General features: G+C 42.6%; 2 protein-coding genes across 2 annotated transcripts; one reads left to right on the top strand and one right to left on the bottom strand.

Moving 5' to 3' along the window:
- Window positions 1-4,158: 4,158 nt before the first annotated feature.
- arel1 (apoptosis resistant E3 ubiquitin protein ligase 1) lies at window positions 4,159-17,055 on the bottom strand. Its single transcript, XM_062396790.1, has 23 exons — window positions 16,998-17,055; window positions 16,442-16,599; window positions 15,929-16,157; window positions 15,264-15,432; window positions 13,594-13,814; window positions 13,002-13,073; window positions 12,515-12,741; window positions 12,130-12,367; window positions 11,851-12,020; window positions 11,571-11,751; window positions 11,199-11,443; window positions 11,010-11,087; window positions 10,779-10,920; window positions 10,571-10,692; window positions 10,383-10,458; window positions 9,723-9,832; window positions 9,438-9,617; window positions 9,001-9,126; window positions 7,931-8,060; window positions 7,761-7,819; window positions 7,584-7,673; window positions 7,317-7,492; window positions 4,159-6,432 (listed from the first exon to the last, which is right to left on the bottom strand). Exons 3-23 carry the CDS (start codon window positions 16,074-16,076, stop codon window positions 6,330-6,332), a joined length of 3,063 nt encoding a protein of 1,020 aa, XP_062252774.1. The 5' UTR covers window positions 16,077-16,157; window positions 16,442-16,599; window positions 16,998-17,055; the 3' UTR covers window positions 4,159-6,329.
- fcf1 (FCF1 rRNA-processing protein) lies at window positions 17,032-19,359 on the top strand. Its single transcript, XM_062396791.1, has 8 exons — window positions 17,032-17,148; window positions 17,432-17,496; window positions 17,683-17,754; window positions 17,841-17,989; window positions 18,104-18,176; window positions 18,314-18,401; window positions 18,916-19,010; window positions 19,101-19,359. The coding sequence occupies exons 1-8, from the start codon at window positions 17,146-17,148 to the stop codon at window positions 19,147-19,149; spliced, it is 594 nt and encodes a 197-aa protein (XP_062252775.1). The 5' UTR covers window positions 17,032-17,145; the 3' UTR covers window positions 19,150-19,359.
- The last annotated feature ends 201 nt before the right edge of the window (window positions 19,360-19,560 follow it).

A 19,560-nucleotide genomic window follows, 5' to 3' on the forward strand; every position in this document is an offset into this window, starting at 1 on the left:
CCTGTAGTATTTTTTGCATATTTTTGCTTATAAACAACATTCAAACAAACCAACAAGCAACCGTACAGGTCTGTAAACACATCCTCCTCGGCGAAGGTAATAAGACTGAGACTGAAACCCAGATGTCACTCACAGGCCAGAGAACACAGCCCACCCAAAAATAACAGTCAAATAGTTGTTGACTTATTTCAGTCTCGAACCAAAATGGTCGGCCAACAAACCTGACATTCCCCTTCTGCACCGACTGTTTGCTACACTCATACACCGACTGACTCCAGGAAGAATGACCTCACCTCACCTGCTATGGTGATGAACACACAGACAACAAAGTGTGGAGCAGCTCTGGGACGTTCGGACGATCGACATTGGAGGACTTGTCTCTGCAGAGGAAATATAAGGACCCAAATGTTTCCCGACACATCGATGATAAACCAGCTGCACGTCCCAGCAGGACAACTAACCCCATGAATCAACAGGCGCTCTCCTGCATCATACATAACAAAGACAGCCATCAGCTGGGGGACACTTAATCTCCACGCCGTGAGAGCCGTTTTTCAGGACCACTCGTGGCTGTAAGCTCCTGCTCGTGTTTGACCTCGGCTCGACACGAGGACGTTTATATCATCTTCAAAACTAAACATGTGCCTGCGGTCCGGTTTTCTGCTGGAGGAATTCATTTTGACGGAGGCCTTTTCATGTACGTGTCACAGATATCGCTCAGCATCCCAGCTCGGGAGTCGAGAGCCAGGTCTCATCACAGAGGATTGATAGGAGCAGCAGAGAATCGGTGAAATATCAAGAGATTGGGGGTGGGGGAAACTCTTTAATCAACAGCAGCATCCCGTCCATACATTCCTTTGCAGCAGTTAGTTGCCAGACCATTGTCATCACTGTGATCCATATTTCTCACAGGCAAATTCCCCATAATCCTCAACATCAATCGCAGAGCCACGCAGACTTTATACTCGGAGGCCAGGCGGATAAAGTCCGAAGAGATCCAGGGGAAGTCGATGTGTGAACACAGCGGGGGATTCGAACAAGCAACAGAGACAAAAGCATGCCAGACTAGCTGCAGGGGGCGCATTTTGCAAATCTGGGGCATTGCAAATTGACATCCCACTAGTTCAGAGGTATCAGACAACTGATGAGGAGTTTCAGGCGCTTCAGGAGCAGAGTTGTCTATGGGCTAAAAGAGTTCACTTTTCTTTACTTTAACTTTGCAGAACTTTTAACAAATACAAAAAAAAACATTTAGAACACACTAGAGGAAAGAAAAAGTAAGAAGTCGTATCTCCTTAAAGACCCTGGTTGTGCAGCAACAGTAGACACAGCTGAGGCAGGAATCCCCTCCCAAAAGCCAAACAGACGAAGTCACTTAAGTGGACAACCATTGAGGCGGAAGGGAGAGACGTCTTCTATCATACTCATCCTGGAGGAAGACTTTGTACAGTCACACACGGAGACCTGATGTTTGCCAGCGTCGGTCAGGAAACACAGAGTCATGGAGAAGTGGAGAACTTCAATCCAGGCCTGCTCCTGCCGCTGCTGCAATGGTCTCCTGTCCCTCAACAACCCTGATTAGGATCGGCCTCTAAATTGGCCCAGTCATCCCAGATGATGAATACCTGCAGCCAATCCAGTTGGCAGGTAATCAGTGGCGTCCAATCAGGTAATGAGGACCTGCATGTTGGAATGGGAAGCAGACAAGCCCAAGGCTGTGCAGAAGGAAGCGGGGAGAGCGGTCATGTACTAAAGATACTTACAGCGTGCCACAGTTGTGTTCTGTCCTGTGAAGTTCACTGTCTGTGGACGATTATCTTTGATCAGAGCCACTGACCGACGTCTCCTCCAAGGCAGGGTGTCTGACTCAGAGATGAGGAAATGAGGCACTGCATTTTCGATCATGTCAAATTCTTTGGTTGAGGAGAACCACCCATAAATTGACCCCCCGAGGAACTTGGCAACCCCCGAACCCCCAAGCTACAGTCAGGTCTGGAGATGTTTATGGAAGAGAACATGGAAAATTTGTCAGAGAAACATGTTTTCCCAGAGAATTAGTATCATCAGATTCATTTACAAAAATGCAACATAGTGCTGTTGCTGAGAGATCTCCCACAGGTTCTCTGGGGAAGGAGAACCGTTCCAACGTGGTACATTATTCTTAGCGAGCGCCAGAGGATGACTTTCTGATTTGTGGTCCCTCTTTAGCGAGCATTCCTGGGGGAAATTCGAGAGAGACCATTATGCAAATCCGCAGGTGCATGCCAAGACCAAATAACTGGACTCCAGACTCCAAGTACTTCAAGATGCCTCTCTGCCTGCTCCTGATAGTGTTCAGACCACAGTGTGAGGAGACACGCCAGGAACATGTGGGTGTAGTGCTGAGTGGCCTTGGGGCCTTCAAGCAATGCAATTAAAAATGATTTTGTACTCATGGAGTCCCTTATCATCCCAGAGAGTGTTGCTATCACATCTTTCCCTGATATGGCCGCCAGTAGTAGTACAAGAGCAAAGCAAAGGCATCCCCTTGTTTTCCATCACACTTTCAGCAGTTACGTATAATCACATTCCACACGCGGAGGAGCTCTCAAAAGATTGATTTCATTAAGCCGCCAGCTGACGTGACAGCAGCAGGTTTGAATGAACCTTGTTTATTTTCATGTCTCATGAGGTATGTTGAATGTGTGTGGGGAGAATGAGAAACCTCTCTAATGGGGAGGATTCGATCTGCGTTAAAGATTTTAAGTGTGAGGGGTCGGCGGAGGAGAGGAAAGCCCCCTCATCATCTTTTACTGCTGCTGTCCTCCTCCTGCCCCCGAGGGTGCAGGACAGCAGGCCAGGCAAGGTTGTCCTCCACTCCTGTCCCATGTGGAGACACTGCCCCCCTGTGTCTGAAACATCCAGCCTGCTGGATGATCCCAAATGTTCAGCAAATGTTTTATATGTATATATGTTCATGTAGTTTTAAAATAGTCCAATGAACAGCAAAGAAACAAAGACGTGTCACTAGAATCAAATGTTGATCAATAATAACCGAGGTTTACAGAAAGTTCTTTCCCGTGGAGTACAATGCTGTCAACAACTTACATGTAAGTTGTCACTACAACAAACACCACAGAAAATATTTCCAGAGTAAAATGCATGAGATCAAGCGTTCCAAAACCTTTAGTCTTTCATTTTTATGTCAAATATCTAACCTGTTTTTGATTTTGAGATTTGTCTAGTTCTATCTAAACGATAGAAGAACTGGAGACTTGAAGCAACACAATGCAACTTTTTTATCTAAATACAGCAGCTTCAAAATGAGTTTGATGCTTCACTGACTTGGAATAGAGAATGGTGCCGTCTTCAATCCCACTCCTCACCCTGAATGTCTGTTCCATGTAACTTTGGTGAGCAGGTTCGATCACCTATGTTTAACTGTCGCATCACAATTTGCCAGAGCCAAACCCAGGAAGTTCAAGAGTAATGCTGAACTGTAGATCACCTAAAATACTTCAAAGTCCTTAAAAACCTGTGTTTACCTCTGATATAGAGCAAGGAAACATTTAAAATATCAAGAGTTCTGGACAGAGCTTGGTGAATTTGTTCCAGCGGCAGACCTTCTGGTTCAGGAACCAGTGGATCATGGGAAATAGCCAATGTTCAGTTGTGTTTCAGTTCAGTGAGTGGAACTACAGAGTCAGAGTAAAGTGAGGAAACCCAGCTGAGCCAGGTTGGGCTGAAATGAAATGATATTGATTTATACTGATTTCGACAGGTTCAGGCAGAGCATTCCGAGTCAGAGCTCAGGTCAACCAATGCTTGGTCTATCTCTAAATGAAAACTCATTCTCACTCAGACAAGGAGTCCAACAGAATAACACGTGTGGCTACAGAGGGCGCTGTTTCTCTGTAACTTAGTGGATAGAGGATATTGCTTTCGTGCTATATCCTCTACATTTGACATCTACATCATTTACATTATGTTGGGTTCATCAATGGGCTCTTCTCCGGGTACTTCACAATCTTCAGACCAACGTTAAGGAATTATTTGCCGTGTAAGGTCACCACCACAAGCCAACTCCAGAGTTCAGACATCCAGCTTTGGCAGGGTTTGTAATCATCTCTGATCAACACTGTCCAGCACAATCCAAAGATGACGCATGACAAAGTGAGATAAGGTGATAAGAATCCAGTCCATCATTTTTTATTCCCATAAACAAAAGGACCTGCAGAGCAGAGAATCTCAAACATTAATCAGCAGGGGCTTACTATTAAAAAAAAAAAGAAAAGGGGGGAAAAATTAACCCCAGCTTCAAGGTCAAGTAGGCAAATATTTCACAATATCTACATTGCTAAAAGTCATTCTCGGGCAAACTAACCCAGAAACCTTCAGAAATTTAACCAGAGTCGTAAAGCTCATGAAAATCAAAACAATTTACAAGAACATAAAACTACAGGACAGACCTCCTTATCTGTTTACAATGGCCGTGTCATCTAGGGGAACGTCAACTAACACATGTTACATTTACTACAGAGAAGTGAGATTCCAGACATTGGTGCTGAAAATGAAAGATTTCCACGGCTCTCCTCAGAACGTCAGGTCAACATTGCACAACCCAAAACACACAAATCCACAAACCCTCCGACAAACCTCTTAACACTGTTAAAGCCAGACTAATGCTAATGCTCACCAAATCCCACTGCACTGGCTGTGGTAAGTCAATGCAAATAATCCCGACCAGTAGTTACTAACACCTGCAGTTAAAATGTGACGTGGCTGCTATTCCTGAAGTTAAATCTCTTGGTGGCCGAGTCAAACTTTGATAACAACGTGAGGAGTGGAGCTGAACGCAGCGTCCTCTGTGGGGTACGTTAACATATTCAAACACTGCTGAGAGCAATTAATCATCCACATTTTCTTCTTCGTTTCCGAGTCTAAACACGAATTTTTCCTTCACAATCCGACTGGCAGCTCACACTATAATAAAATGGCTAATGATCATGTAAACTCTGGGACAGCTACACAATTACGGACAGAAATAAAAACAGGAATGCGATTCTGTTGGCTCAGGATATGGACGATGCTGACAGCATCAAAAATAAATAGCTTCACAATAATATAATGGAAAACAATATTCCCCAAAGATAAACAATGCTGCAGTTTACAGAAAGATCCTGGTTAATATGGCTGAGGCTTGTAAAGGTGGGGGTGTTGGAAGGAGGCAACTAGAACAAACTTCATGCTCTGACGCACATGTACGTGCCGTGAACACATACACACACTGGGTCAGAGGATGCATAGGTGGAGTAGGAGTTTCTGAGGGAAACTCATGAAAAGGCTGCGAACAGGAAAGTAAAAAGCATTTAACATTTGCTATATATGAGCTCTCCCCTAACCTCCAACCAACACTCACATCCACAGTGAACCCACAGTGGAGGGGGGGGGGGAGAAATATATTAACAACTATTATCTATCACTGCTGACTATGCTTCTCTCGCTTACAGAGCTCCCTGGATACAATCAGAGGCAAAGGGCATGAATAAGGCAGGTTATGTAAAAAAAAAAAAAACATTTACTGCTTTCGACAGTATGGATCAACACAAACACTTTTTTCTCAAAGACACAATAAGTTAAAAAACATGTATAAACAATAGTAATTACTTATTAAACCCTTTCATTTCTATCGGGGGAAAAGAAAAGCTTATAGAAATGATATCAACGTTCAACCCATCAAAAAGGTGCAACGATAAAGAACCCCCCCCCAAATCGCCCGAAACGTCAAATGAAAAAGTAACAAGATGAAAAAGGTATGTATACACGCTAGTATGTACAAGTTTCGACATAAAAGAGTGATATTGGATATTTACATACAAACATCAGTCCCTGATCGATTAAGGCCAAAGTGCTGTATATATGCACACGTCACCCACATCACATGTAGGCTGCTGTTGCACTTAAGTGTTCCCCAGTTCGCAAATACACAGTTGATATTCAGGGCCTTTGCTCTGCGTTGTTTGCCTTTCAAACATATAAAACCTAGCAAACTTTTAGCCTTTAAGAAATAAAACCAGACCAAACCCCTCTTTTACAGCAGTCCAAGAAATCCTTTTTTCCATTACAAAAGAACTGATATTTTATTATACATACAGTAGCATTAGAGTTCATAGAAGTCCTGATTCCAGTCCAGCTTTCTGCGAGGTACTCTCATCCTGAGAGAGTATTTATAGGGAGTCTTTGCTGTGAAGCCTGACTGTTAAATGCAGGTGAATGCAGAGGAGTGGTGCACTGGTGCAGTGCTGGTGTCCTCTTGCACAAGTGGAGCCACAGTGCCGGCGGAGGAGGAGTCAGAGCATGCCGAAGCCCTCACTGCCCTCACTGATGGCCAGCTTCAGCATCTTGTGCAGCTCCTCGTAGGAATCGTAGGTCGGGAGGCACAGCTGGTTAAAACTAAACACAGAGCACACAGAGTCAGCTCATTTTTCAATTCTCATGAAGCATGTATGTAGCATTTATACAGAATGCTACGTCAAATTGAATGTGTCAAATGAAACAGGCTAAAACCAACAATGAGTTCATCGTCACAATTTGGTTGCTTGATAAGAATATTAATCTGTGCCATGAATTTTCATCCAAAAACAGGGTTTCTGCAAGTTTTAAGAAAGTTCAATCCAAGACTTTTAAGACCATAATGAATGAAAAGCCTCATGTCAAGTACAACAGACTTGACGGAAAATCAGAGCCCCGGGATTATTTACTTCTGAACGGAGGATAAATTTAAGTAGCTGAGGAGAGAATAATCCTCATAACACCATGTTAACTCACAAACTACAGGCAGAGACAGTTGGTATCCAAAGTCTTTCTCAAACCCAAACTGAGTGTACCAATAAATTCTGACCGGGATGTTTGAGTGAAGACTAAACATTGGTCATGTTTATAGTTTTATTACAGAGTGCGAATATCTGCATTGTTGAGAAAGAACTAAAACACACAGACATTGCAAAACGATGTATACTGCCAAAACATTTACATTGGAAAGAAGATTTAAAGGAACGCTTATTTAAGGCCTAAACTTGTATTGTTAAATTTTTAACTTAAGTCTTCGTAAGACCCTAAAAAACTATTAACCTGAGTTTTTGTATGATGTCTGTGTGAAATACTTTAAAGACTTACATCTTCACACCATGGGCATGGGGCTAAGAGTCAAAGAAAAGGCTGAGCTTTCAAAAACCGATGTAAGACAGACTACCACACTGTTGGATTTGGTTATTTAATTCGATATGTAAACACCAAGATTCACAGAACAACACCAGATATATCGTACAGCTACTCACCAGGTGTGTGCAGTGGGCAAGGTGCTGTGTGTGGGGGCGGCGATGATCTGGAAGGAGGGGCACAGGGTGTTGAATCCGCCGGGGGGGAGCTGAGAGGAGCCAGTGGTGAACTGCAGCAGACGGGCCAGCTCCTCCTGAGTGAAGCTGGACACGACAGCCCAGAACCACTTCATCACCTGTCGCAAGAGAAACATCAACAAGCTCAGACATCCTGATCAGCAGTCTGATGTGACGGCAGAGGGAAGACAGAGAGTCTCCATGACATACCTTCTCTCGGAAGTGCCACGATCCTCCGACAATCACAGCGTGGGCTTTGAAGTCCTGCACGTTTATATCGCCGGTGCCACACATCAAGAGCTGAAGAGATTTAAAGGGGGGGGGGGGAATTACCCACTGGAGTATAATAGATCAACATGATTGCATTATAAACATCAACAAACATACCTCCAACTCATTCTCATCAAATATGGCTAGCAGGTTTTCTGGAACCAGCTCATTCAAGCCTGCAATTGATCAGGAAATTAAATTAAGTACACTCACAGAACCACAGGACGTCAAATTAAGAGGAATTGGAGAATACAAATGTCAGACTGCAGCTGGGTGACTTCCAATACCTTTCAGGAAATGTTCCACTTCATCTCTCACCTGGCTGGCCAGTCTGTACTGAGCCAGCAAGTTGAGATAGTGCACCTTGTTTTCGTTGTTGACCGCGATCTGGGCTCCCCCGGATATCAGCTCCACCACCTGCAGGAGACAATGTGGTAAAATGAACAGACATAAATATGAAACAACATGACGCATTCAAACTGATAAAGATGGCAGAGACATCAAATAATTCATTTTTTCTCTGTCTGAGCCTGATGCAGTTTATTTAAGCTGCACTGAGTAACTGTTACCCTGATTACATCTGCCGTGTAAAAAAAAGAAATCAGTGGGCGCATCATTACGAAGTGAACCTTCACCACACCCACTCCATCCTGTGCTCCAGCTGGCTGGAGCTGTGGCCGTCTCGTCTAGATAGATTGGACTCTGAGTTTTGTCAACAACCTCCAAAATTCATCAGCAACTGGAAAATCGAGCTTAAATGGTGTAGTGTTCAATAGGCTTTATTCTCCCCATCCCATGTCGGAGAAACCAACAGTGACTTTCAGGTAACATCAAAATGAGAGCCAGCATTTGGTTTGTCCATTATAAGCTAATGGAGAAACCAGGCCATATGGGCTCTGTGGACGAGGACCTGCTCCCAATGTAGAAATAAAGAGCTCAATCTAAACTAAAGAAAACACAATAATTCTTAGTTTTAGGAGAGTACACACTAATGAAAACATAATTACGAAAATTTGATTAAGTTTCTGCCAGTAGATCATCATAAATCCTTCGAACTCGTATTTTAATCAATGTTTAAAAAAACAGTCACATATGCATCTAATTAAAAGAAGGAGGTTGAACTCTGTTTCAGCGCCGAGAGTTACACAAGCCGGTATTGTGTGGGATTGGACAACTGAGGAACAAAGTTTGAAAAGGTTTAAAATCTTAACGTAAACTCACCACTCCCCCTCCTTAAGAAAAACAAGATGCTTGCCAAACGAGCAATGTGGTTCCTTTTGCTTAGTTTATTGCTCCTATCTTGTGAAATGACATCAGAGATAAAGGGGGAGTGTCCTCTCCAAAAGTGTTGCCTCACCTTCTCCAGCTGTCCTGCCTTGCTGTACTTCTCCTCCGCGAACACCAGGTCCATTTCACTCACGTCATTGTTTAGGATGAAGCAGACTTTAGTTTTGTAGAACTCCTGGTCGTCGGTCTCAAAGTACTGTGTGTGGGAAATAAAAAAGGGAAACGCGGCGCAATGACGTTTTTAAATAAACATGACATCTCAGCTGAATAAAAAAAGATGATCGGGTCGACTTCAGTTCTCCACTTTGAAATTGGAGGAAGTTGGATCACCGGCAAAACACGCCGGCATGTTCTCCATAAAATAAATAATGACAAGAAACAAAATCAGGTTTCTTGGCTTTGAGGGGAATGTTCAAGTGATGAGACAGATCAGAAGGTAAACAATAAAAAAACATGATCATCCAAATTCTGAGGACAAAGATTTTTCTGTTGGAGCCTGTTCCATACCTTGTAGTTCATCCTAAGGCCAATGATCTGGGCCAGGAAGGAGCGCGTAAAGCGAGCTCGCACCAGCTGTTTGTACGCTCCACCCAAGGCAGACTCATACAGGCACTTCCCAACAACACGACCCGCAAACTCATACATCTTCTGACGTAGGTGGGGCGACCTATCTGCATTTGGGTGTACCTGCAAAATAGATGTTTAATCTCTTAGTTTCAATCATGCAGTGTATGTAGTTAAAGAGAGGGTGAATAACAGAGTTGTTACGAGGTGGAGGAGGTTAAAACTTACAAGACCCTGGTTATTGTCGCTGAAGCGGGTGAACAGCTGGTTGGTCGTGTCAAAGAGGGTCTTGCAAATCAGCTCAAACCACTCCCTGCGAGGCCCCCCCCAGTCCAGAGCTGCAAACACATGCATGAAAACAATGTGGTCACTTTAATCAATGACTGTGTCAGCAACTTGCATCAGGTTGGGTTTTAAAGCAGCACTAGGTAACTATTACTGGGCAACAGCACCCCCTGCAGACTAAACAACAAAGTCTATCAATGTGTTGACTGGAGCCCTGACTGTGTAGTCCCACTGCACTGAAACGAACATGAACTTTTTAAACCAGGAGAGCGGCCGTTGAAACAAATACACAAAACTCTGTTTAGATTTTTTTTTTAAGTTTCCTTACTTATGGTAAACCCTGTAAAATGACCTCCAAGCCTTTTTAACTGATCTACAGCATTACTCTTTGCCTCACTGGGCCTTATTCTGACAATTGAATTTGCGACAGGAGATCGTACCCTCTCATCAAAGTTACATTGAGCAAAATCAGGAGTTAGGGGAGAAGAAAGGGAATTAGAGTTCTTTCAGACTAAACTTTGAAGGCGCTGTTTTAAGGTCGAGAAAAAGTTCACCCTAACACAAGCTGAAGCCCACTCCATTATATTCAGAGGTTTTGTTTACCTTCCTCATCCTGAAACACGACCTCAAAGTTCTTACTCCAGTCTGACACCGAGAAGTTCCTGGTAGCCTTCAGGGACTGAGGAGCAGAAAGAGCAGAGGGACTAATGAACGAGAGTTATGATTATCTGCCTATTTTGATAATGCACATATTATGAAAGAGCTTCATAATGCAGGGGAGCAACACTCACTGAATCTAGAATAGTGTGGCGGGTGATTTTTAGGCAGGTCTTGGTGCGAGGTCTCTTGGAATGGATGTGTCTGAGTTCACGTTGAAAGAAGTTCACTTTGTCTTGGAACGTCTCAGAGCCACCTGCAGAAAACACCATCAAATTACTGCGGCTGTATCCACAAAGAGAATTTTTATTAAATGCAGCTGGAGTCTGGACTGAGACAAACCAATGTTCTTGTGCAGGAAGCGAATGAAGGTGGCAGCCATGATGTTCCTGTCTTTGCAGCTGAGCTCCACAGGAGGCTGTATCCCATCATCCACCACTAGAGTTAGATACTTGTGAATGGGATCAGGACCATGATAGGTAAACTGAGAAGAGAGGAGAAGATTACAGTGAGCTTGTCAAACAATTTAAAGAGGCTGATTTTCCAGGATTTTCTCACATATGTCCTGCTTACCTTCGTTCCTGGACATACTCGAAAGGTGAAAAGGCGCCATGGAATTATTTTCAGGTAGAACTCCTTCACGGATAGTTGCTGATTGACATAAAAGTCCAAGTTAAATTCACCTAAGTTATCACAGAAACATCTCTCTCGTTTTCTTATATTCACAGCTCCAAGTTCTACCAATAAACGCTAGACACTTACCTTTGGTGATATGTAACAGTAGACCTTTTTTGGTTTCTTGACTTTCTCTGGTTGTCCCTCCACAGGAGAGTCATGCTCGTCCTCCTCTTCTCCCATAGAGGGTCTCCGCTGGGGAGCCAGCAAAGAGGAGGCTGGTAACTGCCACGATGAACTGCTGTAGTTCCCACTGCTGTAAAGGTACGCTTCAAAGTAGATGCTTATGCCCGGAGTGGACACATTCTTTTCCACACAGGCCTTCTCATTCTCTGCAATGTGATTAAACGAGTGTTACACTTTGAAAACAGAGGCTAAATTAAACTATATCTAAATAAATGCATTTCAGTTCATGGTTGTAAAGTTGTGTATTTTTCTCCACAAGTAAAACCTGCTCACCACTGAGAACAATAATGTCAAATTCCCCGTTGCTGAGCTGCTGGTCCTTGTAGGAGATCCGGGCCCTGAAACACCCCATCTTCCTCAGGGTCAGCTTCAGCATGACCTGGCACTGCTGCTTGTTGAGTGTAACTGATTTACTGTAGTATCCCTCCAGACTGTCGTCATCCACTGTGCCCAGCTGGAAGAACAGGGAGAAGTTTTTGAAATACCGGTTAGCTGCTGTAAAGCCAGTTAAAATTACAGTATACTGGTAACAGAAATGGGTTTGTCGCCTTACAGAGTGCACGTGGACGCTGTAGTTGGCTTCATCTGTGAGAGACGTGGAGTTACTGGTGGGGTTTCCATACTCGTCCCTGGGCTCGATCTGCAGAGTGTGCTGCTGGCCGTTTATCAGGACCAGGGTGGAGAAGTGGTAGGCTATCTTTGTTTTGGATGGGACAACTGTACCTAAAGTGAAAAAAAGAACAGAGAAGTAGTAAACCACCAAAACAAATGTGTCTTATCAATAATTATAGAAATCGAAAAATACAGGCTGGCTCTTACGCAGAGGTCATACCTGGTTGGAATATCTTGTAGTAAGGGCTATAAGCCACATTGAGGCCGCCCAGCTTGACCGCAACCTCATAGCGTCCAGCCTTGCGCACTGTGAAGGCCATTTTGACGACATTGGACTCCGGCTCTTGCAGAACCTCTTGTGTAACCGGGATGTCCAGAGCCAATTCAATATGGGTGATGTGGACCTTGAGTCCCACGGGTCGATGGGCTGGAAAGGGCTGGCCATTTTTATAGAACAGCTGAGTAGACAAACATACAAAAGGTCAGTTATACATTTCACAAGACAGTGCTACCAACACTGCTTCATCCACAAGAAATGTGATTATCATTACACTACTAGAAACAAGAACCGCTTTAGTTTAGACACATTGGGAATTGATCGTCACCTGAACTCCGAAGCTCATAATCTGTCCCACTTCCTGTGGCTCCTTCCAGTCCCATGATACCTTGCAGGAACGTGGGTCCAGGTAGTTGCCCCGGACGTAGTCATAGATGCTGCGGTCTCCACGTCGCCCTGGATCCTCATTCTGAAGGAAGCTGACAACCCTCGCTGCAAGCTCACAGAGGAACTTGATAGTAAAGACAAACGCTATGATGGAAACAGTAATTCCACCTGCCATGAGAAGGGAATAAGTGTAAGAAACCATTGGTTGGAAATTAGTGGATTCACTGGTAAATTGAGAAATTGTTGACTGGACCAAAACTTCACAACAAATCTGCAGGCCATAAAATATGACAAAGCTATTTGTCATTGTCAAACCCGCTTGTAACCGACACAGATTAAAAATGTTCTTGAAGTGAAAGTTAAAATGGGTCGTGTGGCGTCAATTCCAGGAACCAACAAATAAGCTCCACTTAAAATGTTGAACTCACCAATCACGTAAAACATGAGGTCCCTTATCAGGAAGCACAGTGCCACAGTACAGCCAAATATGAGAGCTCCCGCTGGAATGACAACCATTGAACATAAACAATTAATAAGTAATCAAAAATACAAATGTAACTATAAAATGCAGACAATACCAAATCCTACTCTGCAGTGGTGAAATTGTTTTATGGATGTTGTTTCTTTTTATGACATCAGTTTATGAAGGTACAACCCTAGCAGCATAAAATGCCAAGATATGGAGTGATTTACACCCTTTGATAAAACAGTGTAACAATGGCTACAGTTGGGCAATACTAGTGATATAAGATAACATTCATTCATATATTTCCACATGAGTGAATAATGTCATTCTTTATGAGAGAAAAGGACAGAAAATACCAGAACAGCTGTTGAGCTGTACAACAAGAGATAAATTCAAAAGATCTGTGACTTTTGAGGCAACAGCTTTTGTGAAAACTACTTGTACTAGTAACAGTACAAAATGTTTAAGTCTTATAATATCTATTAAATACCTCAGCTGTAGCCATGGCAACCAACCCCAAACTAACACCATTCTGAGGAGGGAAAGAGTCTCACCGATTGACCACTTCTCATTCAGACGCCGCAGAGCGAGGTTGTGCACCAGCCGGATCTCGTAGTCCTGGTCTCGACTGCCCCTGGAGTTCCTGAGGATCTTGATGCCTGTGGACAACTTGATGAAGTCTTTGTAGTAGTAGCCCCAGGCTGCTAGAGACAGCTGCAGTTGACTGTCAAACTGAGACAGATCATCCAGATTCATACAACCCAAGGTCTTCAGTCTGCAGAGGAAAACAAAAGTGAAAATACATGGCAATAAATAATTGACAGGAGTGGCAGCACTTCCTGCACTAGCACCTCCTTAAGAAATAGAGTCCTGGCATCACAGTTAAGTGTTACTCTATTGAGTCAGACTGCTGACTTCAGTTAACAGTTTGACCCAAACACTAAACAAACAACAGTTGTTGTGAAACTCTGCATTAGAGTAACGTTGCTCTTATCAGCTAAATCCTTTGGTGAGATCAAGTGGCCTTACAAAAACACTGGAGTATAAAGTGGTTAGCATAAGATAATGCTAAGTAGATAAATAGCTTTAACCATTACAACCAAAACATAATCTTATCCTTGTTGCAACATTTTTTATTTGACCTGTTAACATGGGCTGTGCTCATGTTGCAACTGACTGGTCAAAGTGTGGCCGTTGGTCACCGTGGCCAAAAATATGGAAGCAACCAATATAACTAAATAATTAGGGAAATAAAATGAAAATTGAATTAATACGCAATTCAACTTACTCAAAAACACACAGAAAATAAAAAAATACGAAATCTTAACGCTGTAGAAAGTATCTAGCATAGCTTTCTCTATCATATAACGTGCAACATATTATTATAACTTTACAGGTCACTTTCTCTGATGTGGTCAATTATCCAGCTTGTGTTTGAGTGCAATTATTCTTATAATGTTGGTATTATATATGAAAAGGATTTTTTTAATTCTACATGTAAATGAATTGTATCTTTTCATCAACTTGCTCTTCCTTACATAATTTCTCTAAAACAAGAGGCAGTTACTTTAATCTTTGAATAGGAACTCAGCCATGATTTTTTAAAGTTTAAAATACAGTGAATTAAAATCAGCAATGACCTTCAGTGAAGTAACACTGCAACCCTTTACAAATGATGCACACTTTTCCCAAAAAATAAGATTATTTGTGCTCTTGAAACACTGCGGATGTTTACCATCTTTACAAACATAAGACTTATTCATTTTTGTCAAACGTAGGCAGGATTAACAAACAAGAATTTTATGATAAAGCATTAACTTCTTATCGTTGTCATTTCTGACTCAAGAGAGCATCCAACAAACACACACCCTCACACGAACACTTCACACAGACAGTCACCCACAACATACACCACACACCTGCATTGCTACAGGGTCTCTCTATAGCAGCTTCTAAAGAATAGTTTTTACTGCAGTGTCCCTATGAAACACTGTCAGCAAACATGGTGAGGCTGCCCTCAAGTGGACATACATAAACATAACCTTTGTTAAAAAGGACCACAATTACCTACTCAAGCCCTTGATAAAACTTTAAAATCCATGCCAGGAAAAAACGCAAGTGCCATATATAAATATAACATGCCAAAAGGTAATTGAATCTGAAGGAAGAAGGCTGCTTACGGCTGCCAGATTGGTTTAAATGCTAAAGACTTTTCATTGCTTACGAATGGTAGTAGTGCTCCAGGTTCTGGGAGCAAAGCCACTCCTGGAAGGCAAAGTCTCGGAGCAGCTGGATGTGGGCCTCTGCAATTTCCCTCCAGCTCTGCTGTTCCTTCACCACCTCTTCCAGGCGACTCAGTACACTCAGACTCAGTTCCTCTAGTGTCTGTACATCTGGATGACACATAAACAGCACATCAGAATCCCCACGCACATCCTGGCCAGCAACTCAGCAACAGTAATGCCACAGCAATGCAACAACACCGGCTATAATATTCATGAAAGTCTATTATAATGGGTATTTAAGACTGTACTGATTGTCTGTACATGTACATGCCACCGGCATTTTATAAATCAGAATATGATCATTACTTATCCCAAAAAACTTACTGTGGTCAGAGACAGAGTAAGAAATTCAATCTTGTTGCAGAACCCTAGGTTAAATTTAGTTCACATGACACTTAACCTCAGCATTTCTGCATAAACTAGGATATGTGGTGGATGAGCCTTGAGTTTGAGATACAATTCTAACCACAATCCGTTCCAGCTTCAAAAGTTCCCTTTTGCATATTACTGACACCATGTGATCTCACTTTACCCGGTGGAAACCATCAACCAAACTTTTGTAGTGTAAAGATAATCTCACATGAAACAATGACAACCCACTGACCTTCAAATAAGTGGCTGTATTGAGAGAGGTGATGTTCTCGGAGCCATTCCTCGACCTGACTTTCCTTTCCTTTCTTCCAGCGCACCTCCCAGAAGAAGATCCACGACACAGAGCAGAAGAGAAGGGTCAGGAAGAAGCGGCGGTCCATCAGACCATCTTGCAGCCCTCACGCAGACCCCTCCGTGCTCAAAAGGAAAAGTGCCATGCAGCAGGGAGCTACTCACTTGGCCTGCGATAAATACAAGACAAAAGTGCTCAAGTTGCTAAATGAGGAAGATACAGAATAAAGTGCTGTAGCCTGCAATAAATGGAGTCTACTGAGGAACGCTGGTCAAGCAGATGGGAAATGATCGAGCCTCGCAGCTTCAACTGTAAACTGCTCTGCCAAGAAAGCATGAATATTTAAGTGTCGCCCCGGAGAAGTGTTGGCTGATGGGAGAATAGCATTACATGTAATCCACATCACTGAAATATGTATGGACAACTTGGCTGAAGAAGGGTCACAGTACTCACCCCGCCTTCTGCTTCGCGGTCACAGGTCAGATAGAGAGTAAGTACATTGACCGATCTCATCCACCGAGCCCAGATGCTGCTGCAGCTGGGGTAGATGAGCTCTGTGGAGCTGCTCGCTCAGGTGTCAAAACGCTTAGAAACGTCACCCGCTGCTGCACCTGTCATGAACAAACACACAGCTGAGTAACACACCGGAAGGCTCACTGGATATCTGCTCGACTGGCGTTTCAAAACGAACCGAAAAGGCAACAACAACAATTTTCCAAAGTCTGTTGACGCCTGGAGCGCTCGGTGAAGCTAGAAGCTGATTCCAATGTCTGTTAGCGTGGTTAGCATGACAAGCGGCAAGCTTGACTATAGAACGGTGCTAACAGCTAACCAAGTTAGCCAACAATGTCAGCGCAACATCACAGAAAGCTCGTCGCCGAGTCTCGTCGTTATCAAAGTCCACATCGCAGCACGTTAAAAAGACGATGCCTGCAGTAGCACATGTACGCAAAGCAAGGCTGTTAATATAAAAGTGCAGTAAACCAATGCTATTGAACACAGTGTCTACCTTCGTCTGCAGCACATTAGCATAGCAGCCGGAAATCACACAAGAGGTGTCGACTTTTGATTGCGTCAGCAGTGAGCGCAGCGACACACGAGGGGAAGGGAACCTAGCTGTTACTAAACGGATGAGGATTGTTTCTCAAATTTAAATCATGGTAGGTTTGCTGTAACGATTTGGCAGCCAATCCACTGCTGTCTTTATAACTTATGTCCTGCAATGTGTACTATTTGTGTTATTAATGAGTAGATGAAACTATTTTGGAAGTCAAACTACTCGGCTATGTTAGCTAGCCTAGCCTAAACTGTATGTACACATACAGCGTCAGCTACAATACACGAATAACGCTGTTATAACCAGTTGTTCTGCTGCTTTAACAATATATACTAGGAGCTGTTGATTGTCGTTCATGTTTTAAAACTCTTGTTGAATGTACGCAGGGGAAACAGAAAACCAAGAAGTTCGCTGCCATGAAGCGGATGATCAATATGAAAGACAACAGAATGTGAGTTCTGCTTTGTTTAAATAACTTTTCACTGTTGTTGAGCCACGACACCAGCTCCTCATCACTAGGAAGTCTTTTAATTCACCTTTAACCACACGTTATCAAGAGGAATGAAGCCCTTGTAGAATGTCAACATCGAATGTGAATCAAAGCCTCATGAGCCCTTGTTTGCTTGTTTATGTTTAGAAAAGAGAAAGATCGAGCCAAACCAAAAGAGGTAAAGAAGAAGGATCCCTCAGAGCTGAAGGAGACAGAAGTGTGAGTTGGTGACACAAATGCTTGAATCAGTTGATATCTTGTGGATAATGGCTCCTTACCTTGATTTGTTTAAACTCTTTGTGCAGGGCCAAGTACCCGTCGTGCTTGTTCTTCCAGTACAACACTCAGCTCGGTCCACCGTACCACGTACTGGTCGACACCAATTTCATTAACTTCTCCATCAAGGCCAAACTGGACATTGTTCAGTCGATGATGGATTGTCTCTATGCCAAATGTAAGTACCTCCAGTTTCAAGTAGTAATGAAGGTGATGATCTTATTATCATGATGATTCACTGCATATCATAGTTAAATAACAACACTTGTTATTTTGCTTTTCATCTACCCAGGTATCCCATATATCACAGACTGTGTGATGGCTGAGATTGAAAAGCTTGGAATGAAGTATAGAGTTGCACTCAGGTACAAGATCCTTGATTACAAATAGCACTGGGAGATTAACCGACGTACATTCTGTCCTCTTCTATTCTGTTTCTGTCATCAATTAATCAAGTAAATGTTTACGATGAACATCTTTTTGCTTTTGTTGGTTTTTGCAGGATAGCCAAGGATCCGAGGTTTGAGCGCCTGCCATGTGCACACAAGGGAACGTACGCCGACGACTGCTTGGTCCAAAGGGTAACACAGGTAATAACAGTTTAAAGGACAGTTGTTGCTTTACGTATCAATGTTTACTGAGTGATTCACTTTACAATATTAGTAATAGCATGCATAACTGATGAGGAATAACAGCAGTAAAACATACTAGCACAAAAGTAATAAGTGAATAACACAGTACAGTATAGTATGGTATATTAATTAATTCCAAAATACTGACATGTCTACTGTTGGGAGAATACATTTTCTTATTTTTTATGCTGTACTGCTCTGTTGTCTTCTCACTTATGCACCTTGTTCAAAGTCAAGTTTACGACCGGGATATTAAAAGAATGACTGAGCATATATCACTCCAGTCTTTCCCATTAATTACTAACTATGATGGTCGCCACAGTCTCATGATATAAAATGTTAAGGATCTTTAACTTTGTGTTTTGGGCTGTTGCTTCATTGTAGAGATATGTGTAGTCCACACAAAAGAAGGAGCCGGGTGTGAATACTAGTTTCACGGCACTTTATAACTTGCGGAACAATATTTCCACAGCACAAGTGTTACATCCTGGCCACTGTGGACAGAGATCTAAAGAGAAGAGTCCGGAAGATCCCAGGAGTTCCTATCATGTACATCTCAAACCACAGGTACACCACATACATATAGATTAGCTTTTTGTTTGTGTGTGTGTTGAAACCAACTTTCTCACTTGTACCTCCCTCTCTTTTTAAATACAGGTTTAATATTGAACGGATGCCTGATGATTATGGTGCTCCAAGATTTTAATATCTCTACTGTGGAGGCGGACCTGTAAATGAACTGGTTTCCTGTGTAATAATATTTTCCTTTTTCATGTATATGTATACAAATACAATTATAGGTTTTGAAGTTTGATTTGGTTAGAATGGGATGGGGTTGGTTTAAAGTACATGAACATTACTTTGTACCGTGACCATATAATACATTTTGTTTGAATAAATGAACTGTTTCAATGCATGTCCTCGTCAGTCTTGAGGGTATTTTTCCCAACCCGCCAAAATGTTTAGAGTAAAATTTCCATATGAGCAGAGATGCTAATTCATTATGAGAAAGAAAACCTCGAGGAACCTTAGGTCACTAATGTTGTGCAGATCTTTAAAGCTTCCATCTTCTTCAAAGATTAAGTTCACGAATGCAACATCGAAAATGTATTTCTTG

The sequence above is a fragment of the Platichthys flesus genome, chromosome 10 (assembly GCF_949316205.1).
Source record: "Platichthys flesus chromosome 10, fPlaFle2.1, whole genome shotgun sequence".
Taxonomy (NCBI): Eukaryota; Metazoa; Chordata; class Actinopteri; order Pleuronectiformes; family Pleuronectidae; genus Platichthys; species Platichthys flesus.

Bases quoted from the DNA above. Each gene is read 5' to 3' on its own strand.
- arel1 (XM_062396790.1), bottom strand. From the start codon at position 16,076: ATGGACCGCCGCTTCTTCCTGACCCTTCTCTTCTGCTCTGTGTCGTGG. The intron at 12,021-12,129 runs GTATGACCTCTG...TTTTCACTTTAG, and splicing joins CTACAAGATATTCCAACCAG to GTACAGTTGTCCCATCCAAA. The intron at 8,061-9,000 runs GTGAGGCAACAC...TGTCTCCTGCAG, and splicing joins AGGCAGGACAGCTGGAGAAG to GTGGTGGAGCTGATATCCGG.
- fcf1 (XM_062396791.1), top strand. The intron at 18,402-18,915 runs GTAATAACAGTT...ATATTTCCACAG, and splicing joins TGGTCCAAAGGGTAACACAG to CACAAGTGTTACATCCTGGC. The intron at 19,011-19,100 runs GTACACCACATA...TTTTAAATACAG, and splicing joins ATGTACATCTCAAACCACAG to GTTTAATATTGAACGGATGC.